This window comes from Myxocyprinus asiaticus, chromosome 36 (genome assembly GCF_019703515.2).
Source record: "Myxocyprinus asiaticus isolate MX2 ecotype Aquarium Trade chromosome 36, UBuf_Myxa_2, whole genome shotgun sequence".
Classification (NCBI taxonomy): Eukaryota; Metazoa; Chordata; class Actinopteri; order Cypriniformes; family Catostomidae; genus Myxocyprinus; species Myxocyprinus asiaticus.
The window spans coordinates 26,476,984-26,489,263 of record NC_059379.1 but is presented as its reverse complement, the minus strand read 5'-3'; the positions used below and the strand labels follow the sequence as shown (position 1 = coordinate 26,489,263).

General features: G+C 40.2%; 1 protein-coding gene across 4 annotated transcripts in view; it reads right to left on the bottom strand.

Annotated features, from left to right (window-relative positions):
- The window catches only part of LOC127427077 (growth arrest-specific protein 7-like), a 65,021-nt gene extending 53,018 nt beyond the window's left edge, over nucleotides 1-12,003 (bottom strand). For 3 of the 4 annotated variants that reach the window (XM_051674430.1, XM_051674431.1, XM_051674432.1), the window contains exons 1-2: nucleotides 11,552-12,003; nucleotides 411-513 (exon numbers count right to left, since the gene is read on the bottom strand). In XM_051674430.1, coding sequence (XP_051530390.1) covers nucleotides 411-513; nucleotides 11,552-11,728 — 280 coding nt within the window. In that variant the 5' untranslated portion in view covers nucleotides 11,729-12,003. The remainder of the gene's footprint in view (nucleotides 1-410; nucleotides 514-11,551) is intronic. The other variant, XM_051674433.1, reaches the window with a different exon arrangement.
- Nucleotides 12,004-12,280: the final 277 nt, after the last annotated feature.

The following is a 12,280-nucleotide window of genomic DNA, read 5'->3' as shown; positions in this document are numbered from 1 at the left end:
AAGACTTCGCATTGAATGCATGGAAACTGGGAACTTAAATACAGGGTTAAATGCGATACAGGTGGAAGAGTAATCAGACTGGAGGATTGTGGGAAATGTAGTTCGTGAAATGTTAAAACTCAGGTGATGGCGATCTCTGGCGGCGTTCGGGGGAGATGGCAGGCGCTGCGGGTGTAACAGTACTAGCCCGATATGGCAGCACTGCTTCTGTCTAGAGAAATTCACAACTGAAGGAGACCTTTTGTTAAATTTGTCTCAGAGTGTCTCAGACTGCCTCTGTAATAACCCAAATGAACATCATCTGAGAGTGAAAATATTGCACAATGGTATCACTGTGAAATTGTGGTGTTTTCCTTGTATTTCACTTTTCGAAATATAACAAAATTCCATAAATGCAACTAAGTGCTTACCATTGCTGACAGAGTTGACATAGTATTTCTGCCCTTGCGGTGACATGTAGCACTTCCAGTCTCTGGGCAGCGGCTCATCAGTTGGTAACATTGAGGATAATTTCTACAATGCAAAGAAAACACAATTGTGTTTTATTACAGCATTACATCATAAGACTCTTTAGGGGGGTGGTTGATTGGGGAAAATATGCTCACTGCTAAAATACCAGTCACTCCCTTTCCAGTGACACACTTATTTTGGACACAAATACAGTGGCCCTAAAAAGTATTTGGATACATAAGCCACACCTAAAATGAATGAATTTCGGGCCTGGGTAGCTCAGCGAGTATTGACGCTGACTACCACCCCTGGAATCGCAAGTTAAAATCCAGGGTGTGCTGAGTGACTCCAGCCAGGTCTCCTAAGCAACCAAATTGGCCAGGTTGCTAGGGAGGGTAGAGTCACATGGGGTAACCTCCTCGTGGTCGCGATTAGTGGTTCTCGCTTTCAATGGGGCATGTGGTAAGGTGTGTGTGGATCACAGAGAATGGCATGAGCCTCCACGTGTGGAGTCTCCACATGGTTTGATATGTTGTTTTCTAATGCAATGACTGTGCATGAAAATAAATCATTACAGAATCTAGCATGTCTGGCTTTGGGATCTGCCCATCCTCTTACATTCTGTGTTTAACTTGAGCAGTTGGCAAGATTTCTCCAGAGCTTAGATCATAGAGGTTTTCCTACTCGTAATTTCATCCAGTTAAAAATGCTGAAAATGTGTGGGAAGGATGACATGCCAGAAGTCAATGTGGTCTGCATTTCAAGATGCTAAATCAAACACAATATATGAAGTTCACATTCTCAGCTGCAGTCTGAGACCTGGCTCTTTGTATGGACTAAATAACTATTTAAAAAGATCATCGCATCTTAACAAGCCTTTCACTCATCAAATTCACTTATGCTTTGAAAGAGTCAAATGGAACGCATCACTAGCATGAATGACTTGTGATTATTCATAATTATACAGGCAGTGCTGTACTGGATTTCCTTTTGATACAAAAATAACCTTTGCAATTTTATAATCCACCCATTTCCAAATGTATTTTTGAGAATTAATGTAACATTTGTCCCATTTAAATTTAAAAACTGTACTGGGATACATATTTCTTCCAAATCAAGTAATAACAGAAAATGACCACTATGGATTGTGGAAAGATCCCTAATATTCTTTTAATTATATATTCTATAAATGGTTTACAGGAGACATTAGGGAGAAACAAGACCGTGGTTTTCTCTCAAATTGCACTTGTGTCTTGGGGAACATCTTTGCCATTTAAGCAGCGATTGAGATAAATCTCTTTTTGTGAAAAAGAGCCCCTAACTGTAGAAATTGACTGGAAAGGGGAAACAGAACACTGAAGTCACTGAGTTCAAAGTTACTGTTACAAAATCCCATTTTCCTCTGGAGTTTCCTGATGATAAAAAGATCTCATGGTCGGACACAAACTAACATTCCAAACAAAGACCCTTATCCACCAGAAAGAATGTTCACACATAGCTTTTATTGTCTTCTCTTATAAATGATTATTGCCATTGATCATGGGCTGTGGCTGCATTAAATTAAATTGTTTGCTTCCTGTAAAGCAAAGGGAAGAAGTAACTGCTTTCGCTCATTTCCTTAAGCTATCATGATCTGTCAATTGGACTGCAATTATATACATTCTGCCCAAAATATCCTTTTGTGTTTCATGCAAAGAAAAGTAGCCTAAGTAATATGGATTTGGAACAGCATAAGGGTGGGTGAGTAAATGATGGCAGAATTTGCCATTCTGCATGATCTATCTCTTTGAATGCATGAGAATTTGGCAAATTTACTGGTAGGGGAGTCACTGTGCCAGCATGTCCATATGTAAGATTAAATAATGCATAGTTCCAGATGGTTTAACTTATAAACCCTGAATGCCTGTGGGTGCCCACTTATGATGCTCCAGATTTGCCCCTGGCTACCTACATATGTTTACAGCAGACTGTCTGTGTCTCCCAGAACCTCATGAATCCTGATCATTAACTGCCAGTCAATGAGCATGTTTACATGCACGCTCTTACATCAGTTATGCTTAATAAGCTGATAGCGTGCGTGTGGTCATGTAAACGCATTAATGGCTTACCCTTTATCGGACACAGACAGATTTTTGCCCATTACCCTGATTTTGTGTTGCACAACCAGCATACTTACCAGCTTATTCAATATTTGCAAGTCTTGTGTGCATGCGTTTTCACGGTTTGATGTCAAAAGCAGAGAATAACTCTCATTAATTTAAATCTCACGTAAATGCGGGTTTCTTGCTTTATCAGATTTTCAAATAAGCTGATTTTTGAGAGTTATCAGCATATTGTGTGCATGTAAACAGGCTCAATGACATTCATGACATCCAGCAAGTAAATGTGGTGCCAGTGTTTTTTAGCACCTTGTTATGCTTCCAGTGCTTAGACTTAAACATGTTTTGAAGAGAATATCATAAAATAGTTCTAGAGGCATGTATTTTCTATTACAGGTGTAGCAATCAAGGCAAAACAATTAAGATCTGAATATAAAGCCTCAAATTCTGGTCTATCCCTTTAAGTAGGGATCAAGAACAACATTGTTTATCTATTTATATGAGAAGACACATAGTTTCCATAACAAACAAATATATATATATATATATATATATATATATATATATATATATATATATATATATATGGCACATTCACAGGCTCTGGCATCCTGTTTGGAAAATCAGGAATGACCTCTGAAACTCTCATGGAAAGAATGCTTTGAATGCTTAATCTTGTGGATAAGATCTGTCAAACTCTTAAATATCCACTACCTTGACCCAGTGACCCTTCATCCCTCAATTCTCAGACATTCTGGATATATTAAGCCTGTTTTAGAGGGATAGTTCACCCAAAAAATATAAATTCTCTCATTATTTACTCCCCTTCATGCCACCCCAGATGTGTATGACTTTCTTTGTTCTGCTGAACATAAACAAAGATTTTTAGAAGAATATCTCAGCTATGTAGGTCTCACAATGCAAAAGTGAATGGGTACCAAACGTTTTCTGAAAAATGACTTAAATATTGATCTGTTTCTCACCCACACCTATCATATTGCGGTCCCACTTTGTATTAGGTGTCTTGAACTACTGTGTACTTAAGCATTTGATAAAATGTACTTATTATGTACATATGTATTGTTGCATTGTACTTCCATTTAAAGTACCTGCTTTTAATTAAATTTGTGGTTACACTGTTAACCTTACCCCTAATCCTAAACCTAACCCAATCCTTACCCTTAAACATAACTCTAATGCCTAACCCTGCTCCAAAACATATCTGTACCTCAACCTCAGTAGCAGCATGTGTGAATCATATGAGAATTTTGCAGAACAACATGTAGTTGTGCAGTAAATACATTGTATTGTATGTATTTTAATATAAGTACTAAGTATTTATTTAAAGAAACCTAATATAAAGTGTGACCCATATCGCTTCTGGAGATATGGAATTAACCATGGATTACTTTTATGCTGTCTTTATGCACTTTTAGAGCTGCAAAGTTCTGGCCACCATTCACTTGCATTGTATGGACCTACAGAGTTTAAATATTCTTCTAAAAATCTTCATTTATGTTCTGCAGAATAAAGAATCTGAGATGGCATGAGAGTGAGTAAATAATGAGATATTTTTTATTTCTGACGGCCGCGATCGCTGTCTTACGTGTCTGGGTGCTGCCCACGCAGAGACTTCCTTCATGGATGGGTCTTGTCCTCATTCCGAGAACATGACCATGGCAACGTTGCAGTCGTGGCTTGCCTTCGTAAGAAAGCAAGCCACCCCAGCGGCTCCCCACCTCGGTCCTTCTACCTATGGGTATGAGGCCGCATCGGTTATCACTGGGGGCTATTTGGGGACTCCAATGGGACCACCTCTGCCGGTTAACCCCCCACAGACCTCCCATTCCTCAGCACACTCACTTGCCCCGGTCGGGCTCTCGGATGAGACCACCAGCTCGTCTCAGGGCGAGTTCGACCTCTTATTCGGGGCCCGGGAAGACGATGAGCTATCGAGCGCAGCATCGGAGAGCGGGCTCGTCCACTCTGATGCGGAGGCTTCAGCTGGGCTTCCCCATTCGGGTGTGGTCGCCCAGTCTCAGGCCGACGCGGAGAAGACTGACATGCTTACCCGGGCAGCCGCGAGCGTCGGGCTAGAGTGGAACCCTCCAGTCTCCCCTGAACCCTCGTGGCTCGATGATTGGTTCCTAGGCCCAGAGCGCCACTCACAGCTGCGCACCGCCCCGGTTCCTTTCTTCCCAGAAGATGCGTATGAGACCACTTCAGCACTGGCTTCAGACTCGAGTCCTGAGATGGGCATGGCGCCGTGGGACACATCGCGTGGTCATCACGCCGATCTGTCGCCACCTCTTCAGCCCTTGGACCGACCTTGCAATTCTACGGGCAGGGTTTCCCCTAGAGCAGGTCTCCAGGCGTGTCGTGGTTACGACAGATGCCTCCAAGACAGGCCGGTGCGTCATATGCAATGGGCACACAGCCGCCGGCTCCTGGACTGGCCCGCGGCTGCGTTGGCACATCAACTGCGTCGAGTTGTTGGCAGTACTGCTCGTCCTGCAGAGGTTCCGGCCTTTGATCCAGGGCAAGCACGTGTTGGTCCGGACAGACAACATAGCGATGGTAGCGTACATCAACCATCAAGGTGGTCTACGCTCCCACTGCATGTCACAACTTGCCCGCCGTCTCATCCTCTAGAGTCACAGTGCCTCAAGTTGCTACGAGCCACTCACATCCCGGGCAACCACAACACGACAGCAGACACGCTGTCATGACAGGTTACGCTCACATGATCCTGAGACCTCGACCGGGCTATGTGACCAAGGTTCCCATGACCCCATTTAGGGATCAGGTGGTGAACTTGCAAGCGCTGCCCCAGGAGGAGGTAGACCCAGCTTTGGCGTTGCTGTGTCCGGTGCGTGCTTTACGCATCTATTTGGATCGCACGCAGAGCTTTAGAAGCTCCGAGCAGCTCTTTGTCTGCTTTGGTGGACAGCAGTCGGTTAACAAATTCCACTCTTTTTGGGGAGAAAAAAAGAGGAAAAGAGGCCACAGCTGGGCTAGCCTGTCCCTATTTTTTTGGGCAATCGAAGGACCGTTTTGGGAGAGGTTACATGATGGCCTGGTGCGCTGGCTCCGAGGCACACAGCGGTCTGCCTGTCTCGCATCGCCAGTCCACGTAACATTTCAACTAGTTGTGCCATTTTGTATAGGGACCCCTAGTGTCACTACATCGACACAACATCGAGTGAGTGACAGATAGGGAACATCCTGGTTACTTTCGTAACCTCCGTTCCCTGATGGAGGGAACAAGACGTTGTGTCCCTTTTGCCACAACACTGAACTACCCGCTGAAATGGCCGGGACCTTGTCTCGGCTCATCAGCACAAAACCTGAATGAGTGGTTGCATACCAGCTCCTTTTATACCCGTATGTCCGGGGGAGTGGCATGCAAATTCCACTCGCCAATTCCCATTGGTCTTTTTTCAAAAAGCAGATGTGTTTGGGGCTCCCAAGCGTGACCCCTAGTGTCACTACATCGACACAACGTCTCGTTCCCTCCATCAGGGAACGGAGGTTACGAAAGTAACCAGGACGTTTTACACAATGTTATAATTATTGGCTGAATTCTGCAGAACACAGATTTATATTTAGACGTAAGTGCACTTATTATTATTTTTTATTTATTATAATTATTATTACTATTTGTTTTATTTTTTATTTTATTTTATTTATTTTTTTGCATTTTAACAGTCAGTTCCTTTACTATACTGCAGAATACTGACTGAATATAAAAAAGCTGAATAATTAATTCACTTAAAATGTCCTAAAGAAATTCCATTGTCAGCACTTATGGTAGAAATGATTATGAGTTACTGTGACATCACCAGTGCATGTTTGAAACCAAACGTTCCAGTGTTTCCAAAAAGGGTTACAGCAAAGTCCTTTAGTAAAGATCAGATCTTCCTCATGCCTGTGTGAGTCAGTCTTTCTTGATCCTGAAAAAAGTGACCTGTCCATGTGTGAACGCTACGATCAGGATCAAAGTACTGGTCAGACCTAATCACTGAGTTTAGCCCATTACTGACACTGACATAATTGACAAGTAGTCATCACTGTCATTATGTAATGGAGCAGTGTAAATAATAATGAATAAAAGTAAAAAAATAAAATAAAAAAAAATCAAACAAACAAGTTTGGTAAACAAGTAGCCTATAGGGAGATACACTGAACCACTGAAATTTGATATTGCTTCCAGCAACAAATAAAAGCTCTGTATAGTACATTTTACCATGTTTATATCATTCTACGGACTTTCCTAAAAATCAGCACATAAAATGCTAAATAAAAATAAAATAAAAAAGTCTGCAGATTGTGTCTTGGCCTGCTCATGTGTCTTTAAGCCAAAGTTTATTTTTACTATTATCCACTGTCAGCAGTTTAAGCCCATCAGGAGCAAATAAAGGGAAGTGTCTGTTTCCTATTATTCGCATATCCATTCAATCACTTTCACGCTTATTAACCTCTTCTGACGGTACTGTGTCTGTTACCTACCTGGTGTGTGATATGTTAAGCTCGTCTTGAGAGAAAATATGCTTGATTAGGTATCACATGATGCCTTATAGAAAAGAAAGAATTAAAAACAGAATTTCAACAGTCTCTCACCTTTCACAGTGGAGTGAAATACTGGATTGTTGCAATCAATCATTAAGAGTGCTGTGAGGAAAGTGACACATTGTGTCGAGTGAAAAAATCTTACATATGCTTGCAAACTAATTACCACGAGACCCATGACTCAAGTTTAAGGCAGTGGAGGCTGAGAAGGAACGGTGTCCAATCCAGGCTCAAACAGACCAGGAAAAGTAGAGGAAGAAATAAACCTTAAAGAAACATGCTAGTGAATGACTGACTGGCTTCATTTGCTGGATTTTGTTTTGATTTCTCCAGATGTAAAACTTGGAGTCTCATTCCAAAGAGTGTAACTCCTACAGATTGTGATGCAAACAATAGTTATCACTGTGGGTTTAGCTGGAACTAGCTCTGATAACAAGGCCTGTTTTGTACAGCTAGCCTCTGTATTTCACCTTAAGCTGGATTGGTTTGCACATGGGGGGGGGGGGGGGGCATTGCCCTGCTAGATTTTCACTGTTCCCGCTGGGATCTCCCCTATCAAACCTATCAAAACATTGTTCTAGAATCCTGACCAGCACGACAGAGCAAGATTTTTGCTGTTCTGTTTGGTGATAGAAGTGGCAAAGAAATTACACATCTTAATTATTAAGAAGGTGTTTAAAGCAGTAAATTCACACACTTATATAAAAATACTAGACAATCATTAAGAACTAAATTAAGAAACAATGAGCTAATGCTAACCTTTCTGTTCCCCTGTGAATGAAGCCAGTCAAAGGCTCTCTGCTTTCAGTATGTCAATCAATCTGTAATCTTTCCAACACTCGTTTCCAGACAGATGCCATTATTCACTAAGCACCAACTCAAAGAGTCATGTTTGTAATTTTCAATTTTCAAAGTCACCAGGACATTTCCTGTGTTTCTGTCAGATTAATTATATATGCAATTATGACTAAGCAGACGAAGCTTGGCAAACTGTCACTGATTTGTTCTGCATGTCACCTCCAGTCACTGATACAAATATTTTAGTCATTGGTGTATCACCAATTTTAAAATTGAAAAACTTTATTATGAATATAAAAATTATTAAGCACAGATAAACAATCTGTAATAGATCACCCAGCAGACACATTTACTCAAGGTTTGTTTGCCTCAGGAAATGAATATGTGGGTTTTGGTCATATAATCAGTTGATTAATCGATTATAAACCAGACCTTAATGGAATCAGAATTGGAGTTTTGTGGCTTTTAGTCCGTGTCTATTAGCTTTGAGGTTGTATGCCAGTGGACTCCTAAAAGTTGACAAAATGAAACTTTTAGCAGATATCTATATAATCTTAAAATATATTCTATAAAAAGATCAGCCTTGCAAAATACATTCATTGTCATCTGCTCTTTTATCTTTTGTTTGTCGTTCATATCATATTTTTCACTATTGGGTTAGGGGTTTCTGGTGTTAATGTGTTGGTCTGCTGTGTACTTTGACAATGTATGTGATAATGTATGTGATTCTTGCTGTCACTGCAGCTACAGTATATGCTGTATATGGAATTTGAGGTCATTTGTAAATGTATTTATTACTACTATAATCAATTAAGCCATTAACTGATTTGGCAACAAGGCAGCAAGTTAGCTGCCTACGTTTTCAGATGCAGCCATTGTGTTCTTTTCGCTCTTCACGTCACCAAACAACACTGCGCTAAGCATAGACATGTGTATCTACATAGGCGGCAGCCAACGAACGCAAGGATTATCTTCTTCAGTGTTTAGTGATACACAGTGGGTCATGTGATTTCAACATGGAGAAACACATTGAAGGGCTGACCCGCACCATGTATAATAAAAACACTTTTTATAGAAAACTATTGAGTACAGTCTTCATCTCATGTGAGTGTACACCATTCAGATCACTCTTCACAAAAACACAGTTAATTTGTTAATGTGTAAAACTTTTCAAATTAGCCCCAAATAATTGAATGCACCTTTAAAACAGTTGCTGTGAATGTACTGTACAGTAATGGAATGCAATGTACTTTAATATGTATGTGAACAAACTGAATTCATTTTAGGTTAAATATCTCTGCATCTGTACATTCAGTTTGTCACCAAACACAGGATGTGACTGGTGAACATAAAAAAAACTGGAGGTGATGCATGGTAATAAACTGTGAACTGTTGGTGTAGCATTCAGATAAGTGTGGCTTACTGGTTCTTTTTTTGACTCTGAAGTTTGATTTCCATTGACTGTCATTTTCCCATAGTGGCATGTCAGAAACTGAGATTAAAAAAGAAGAGATTTAAGAATGAAAAAAGAAAACACCCACTCCTCGATGAGCAAGCATTCCCAATTTCCTGGGGAAGAGTGTGATTAATCATTAACATGTTAATCCAGACTTTTTGTTGTAGTTCAATACTGTTAGCCTATCTATCTATCTATCTATCCATCCATCCATCCATCAGGACAAATAGGCATATACAGAAGCAATTGAAATTATTCAACCACCCCCCCAAGACAGTAAGGATTTACAAAGGTAAGCTTTTCTGATGACCCAGAATTTTTAAACTTTACATCTATATCAGTTGAGTGACACATTCAAAGTCATAGTGTGAATATATAACCTAATATTTGTAAATAGCAGGATTTTTTTTTTTTTTTTAAATACAGCCATGTCATAATTATTCAACCCCTATTGCATGTAGCTGTTTCTTAAATATGTAAGGCTACACAAGTAATTCTTTTAAAACAAAATTAAGTCATCAATCTGCAATGGCACTTATTTAAGTTTTAAAATTTAAGTTTAGCATTGTAAGCAAAAATATATTTCTATGCAAAAAATGCAATTAAAAATAAACTGTCTCAAAAGCTAATAGAGGAGATTATTTCATTACACAAGAAAGGTCATGGCTAAAAGTACATTTCCAAGGCACTTCAATTTCCAATAGACAAAGTTGGCAGCACCATTCATACATTTTTTAAATATGGTACAACAGTAACTTTCTTGGGGTGTGGAAGAAAGCAAAACTTCACCAAGGGGAATGTTGACTTGAATATTCAAGAAGTAATTAGGAAAGACCTGTGGAGTCCTGGAAGAAGGTTTTATAGACGTATGACACTAAACTGAAAATGCGTTTTAGACCCATGGGTCAGCAGTACGTCTGGAGTAAGATGACAAGGTGATGACAAGAACGACACCATCCCCACAGTCAAGCATGGAGGTGGGTCAGTCCTGTTATGAGGGTGTTTTGCGGCTGCAGGAAACAGCTATCCTGACTATGTGACTGACACCATGGATTCTTTCAGGTATCAGGCCATTTTAGCATGAAAAATGTGATGACTTCAGTGTGTAAATTGAAGCTCGGTGATCACTGAACTTTCCAGCAAGACAATAACACCAAGGATACATCCAAGTTGTCCAAAGTCGGGTTCAGGGATAGGTCGTGGAATTACCTTAAATGGCCCTGTCAGTCCATCATTAAAATCCCATTGCAAACCTTTGTTGGGATTTCAAGGAAGCAGTGGCAGCACAGAAACCAAAAAATGTCAATGAGCTGGAAGCTTTTGCTCATGAGAAATGTGTAAAAAGTCTAATAGAGATGTGTCCGAAGCCTGAGAACACTTATCTGAAACATTTATTTGCTGTTATTAAGGATAAAGGATGCTCCACAAATAATTGACTTTGGGGGTTGAATATTTTTGACATGACATTTGTGGAGAGAATTAGTTATTTTTTATTTTAAAATTTGGGTAAACTGAACTCTTTGTTCTCAAAATCACTCAAATGTGTATTAAAACGTACTTTGACTGTTTACTGAGGTTTTAGTTGATGTGTTTTAATTCACATCACCAGAATGTATTGCTGGTCAGGGGGGTTGAATAATTTCGATTGCAACTGAAAGGGGTTAAACTGACCTAACAATACCAATGCAAAAATGAATAATGAGCCTGACCAACCAGGCATGTTGAACAAGGAAGTCTAGACCAGATTATGGGCAGTATCACGTCATCAAAGATAAAAGATCCCTTGAGGGAAATTGCATGTGCCCCTCTTGCACATTAATATTACATTACAACGAAAACCTGTTTGGAAAGTTGATGGGTGAGTGAAAGTTTGCTGGTTTATTCACGCCATGCCTCTTTCAGTCTCATGTTTAGGCTATCCTCACAAAAAGTTCAGATATGTACAATACACACTTTTAATAAACTGAAATCTTAGAAGCGCCTTTTTGCGCAGGTATGAGCTAAAAGAAAATCACCATAACTGCACATCTGAATGGATTTATTCGTTTCTGCCCTGATTTTTTTTTTTTTTTTTATATGATCATGTTAATTACAGCATGTCTTGCTATACGACACAAAACAAAACCAGTGGCGTTTACGAATGACTGAAACATTTCAGTGCGTAAAAGCGCAATCTTACCTCCACTTGAACGTAAGTTGAAGGAAACCATCCCCTCACTCCGTCCTTTTCGCCCTCCCACCAACCTCCTTCCAAAGCTTGTGTTATTTGGATGAGTTCGCCCGCCTCAAACTTCAACCCTTGCTGATGCTGATCTCCGCTGAAGGCATATAAACTTCTACAAAAAGATCCTGACATCGTTATCTCCTCGGATGTTGAATGAAATCTCCAATCCCCTACTCCAAACGTGTTCCTGGTGACACAACAACCTCAGTCGATGTTGAAAATGCTCAAATCATACTGTATCATGTCAGTGGTGTTCGCTGAAGTTGAAATCTCTGTCGAGCTCTCTGTGGCACTGGTAGCGCTGACTCCCACTGATCCTAATGGTTCAGATTCACTTGCGCAATGACACAACGTGACTCAAACCTCAGCCTGACTTCTCACTCCACAACAAGCTCATGGCACCAGAATGAGAGACTTTCACAATGTGCTGTGGAAATGAACACACCCACTCGCATCATCTAGATGCAGGAGTATTTAGAGATGCGTATGTCTTCCCCATTTATCAGAACAGAAATTTCCTGTCATTGACCAATTTCGAATCTTTTTTTTTTTTTTTTTCACTTACATCAAAAGATATCTTATACCGAGGATCACACAAAGTTTTGCTGCACCACTGATTTTCTTTCAGTTCAGTACATGTTGACATTCTGGAGATATAGGGGTGTCCTGTAATAAAGCATCCTT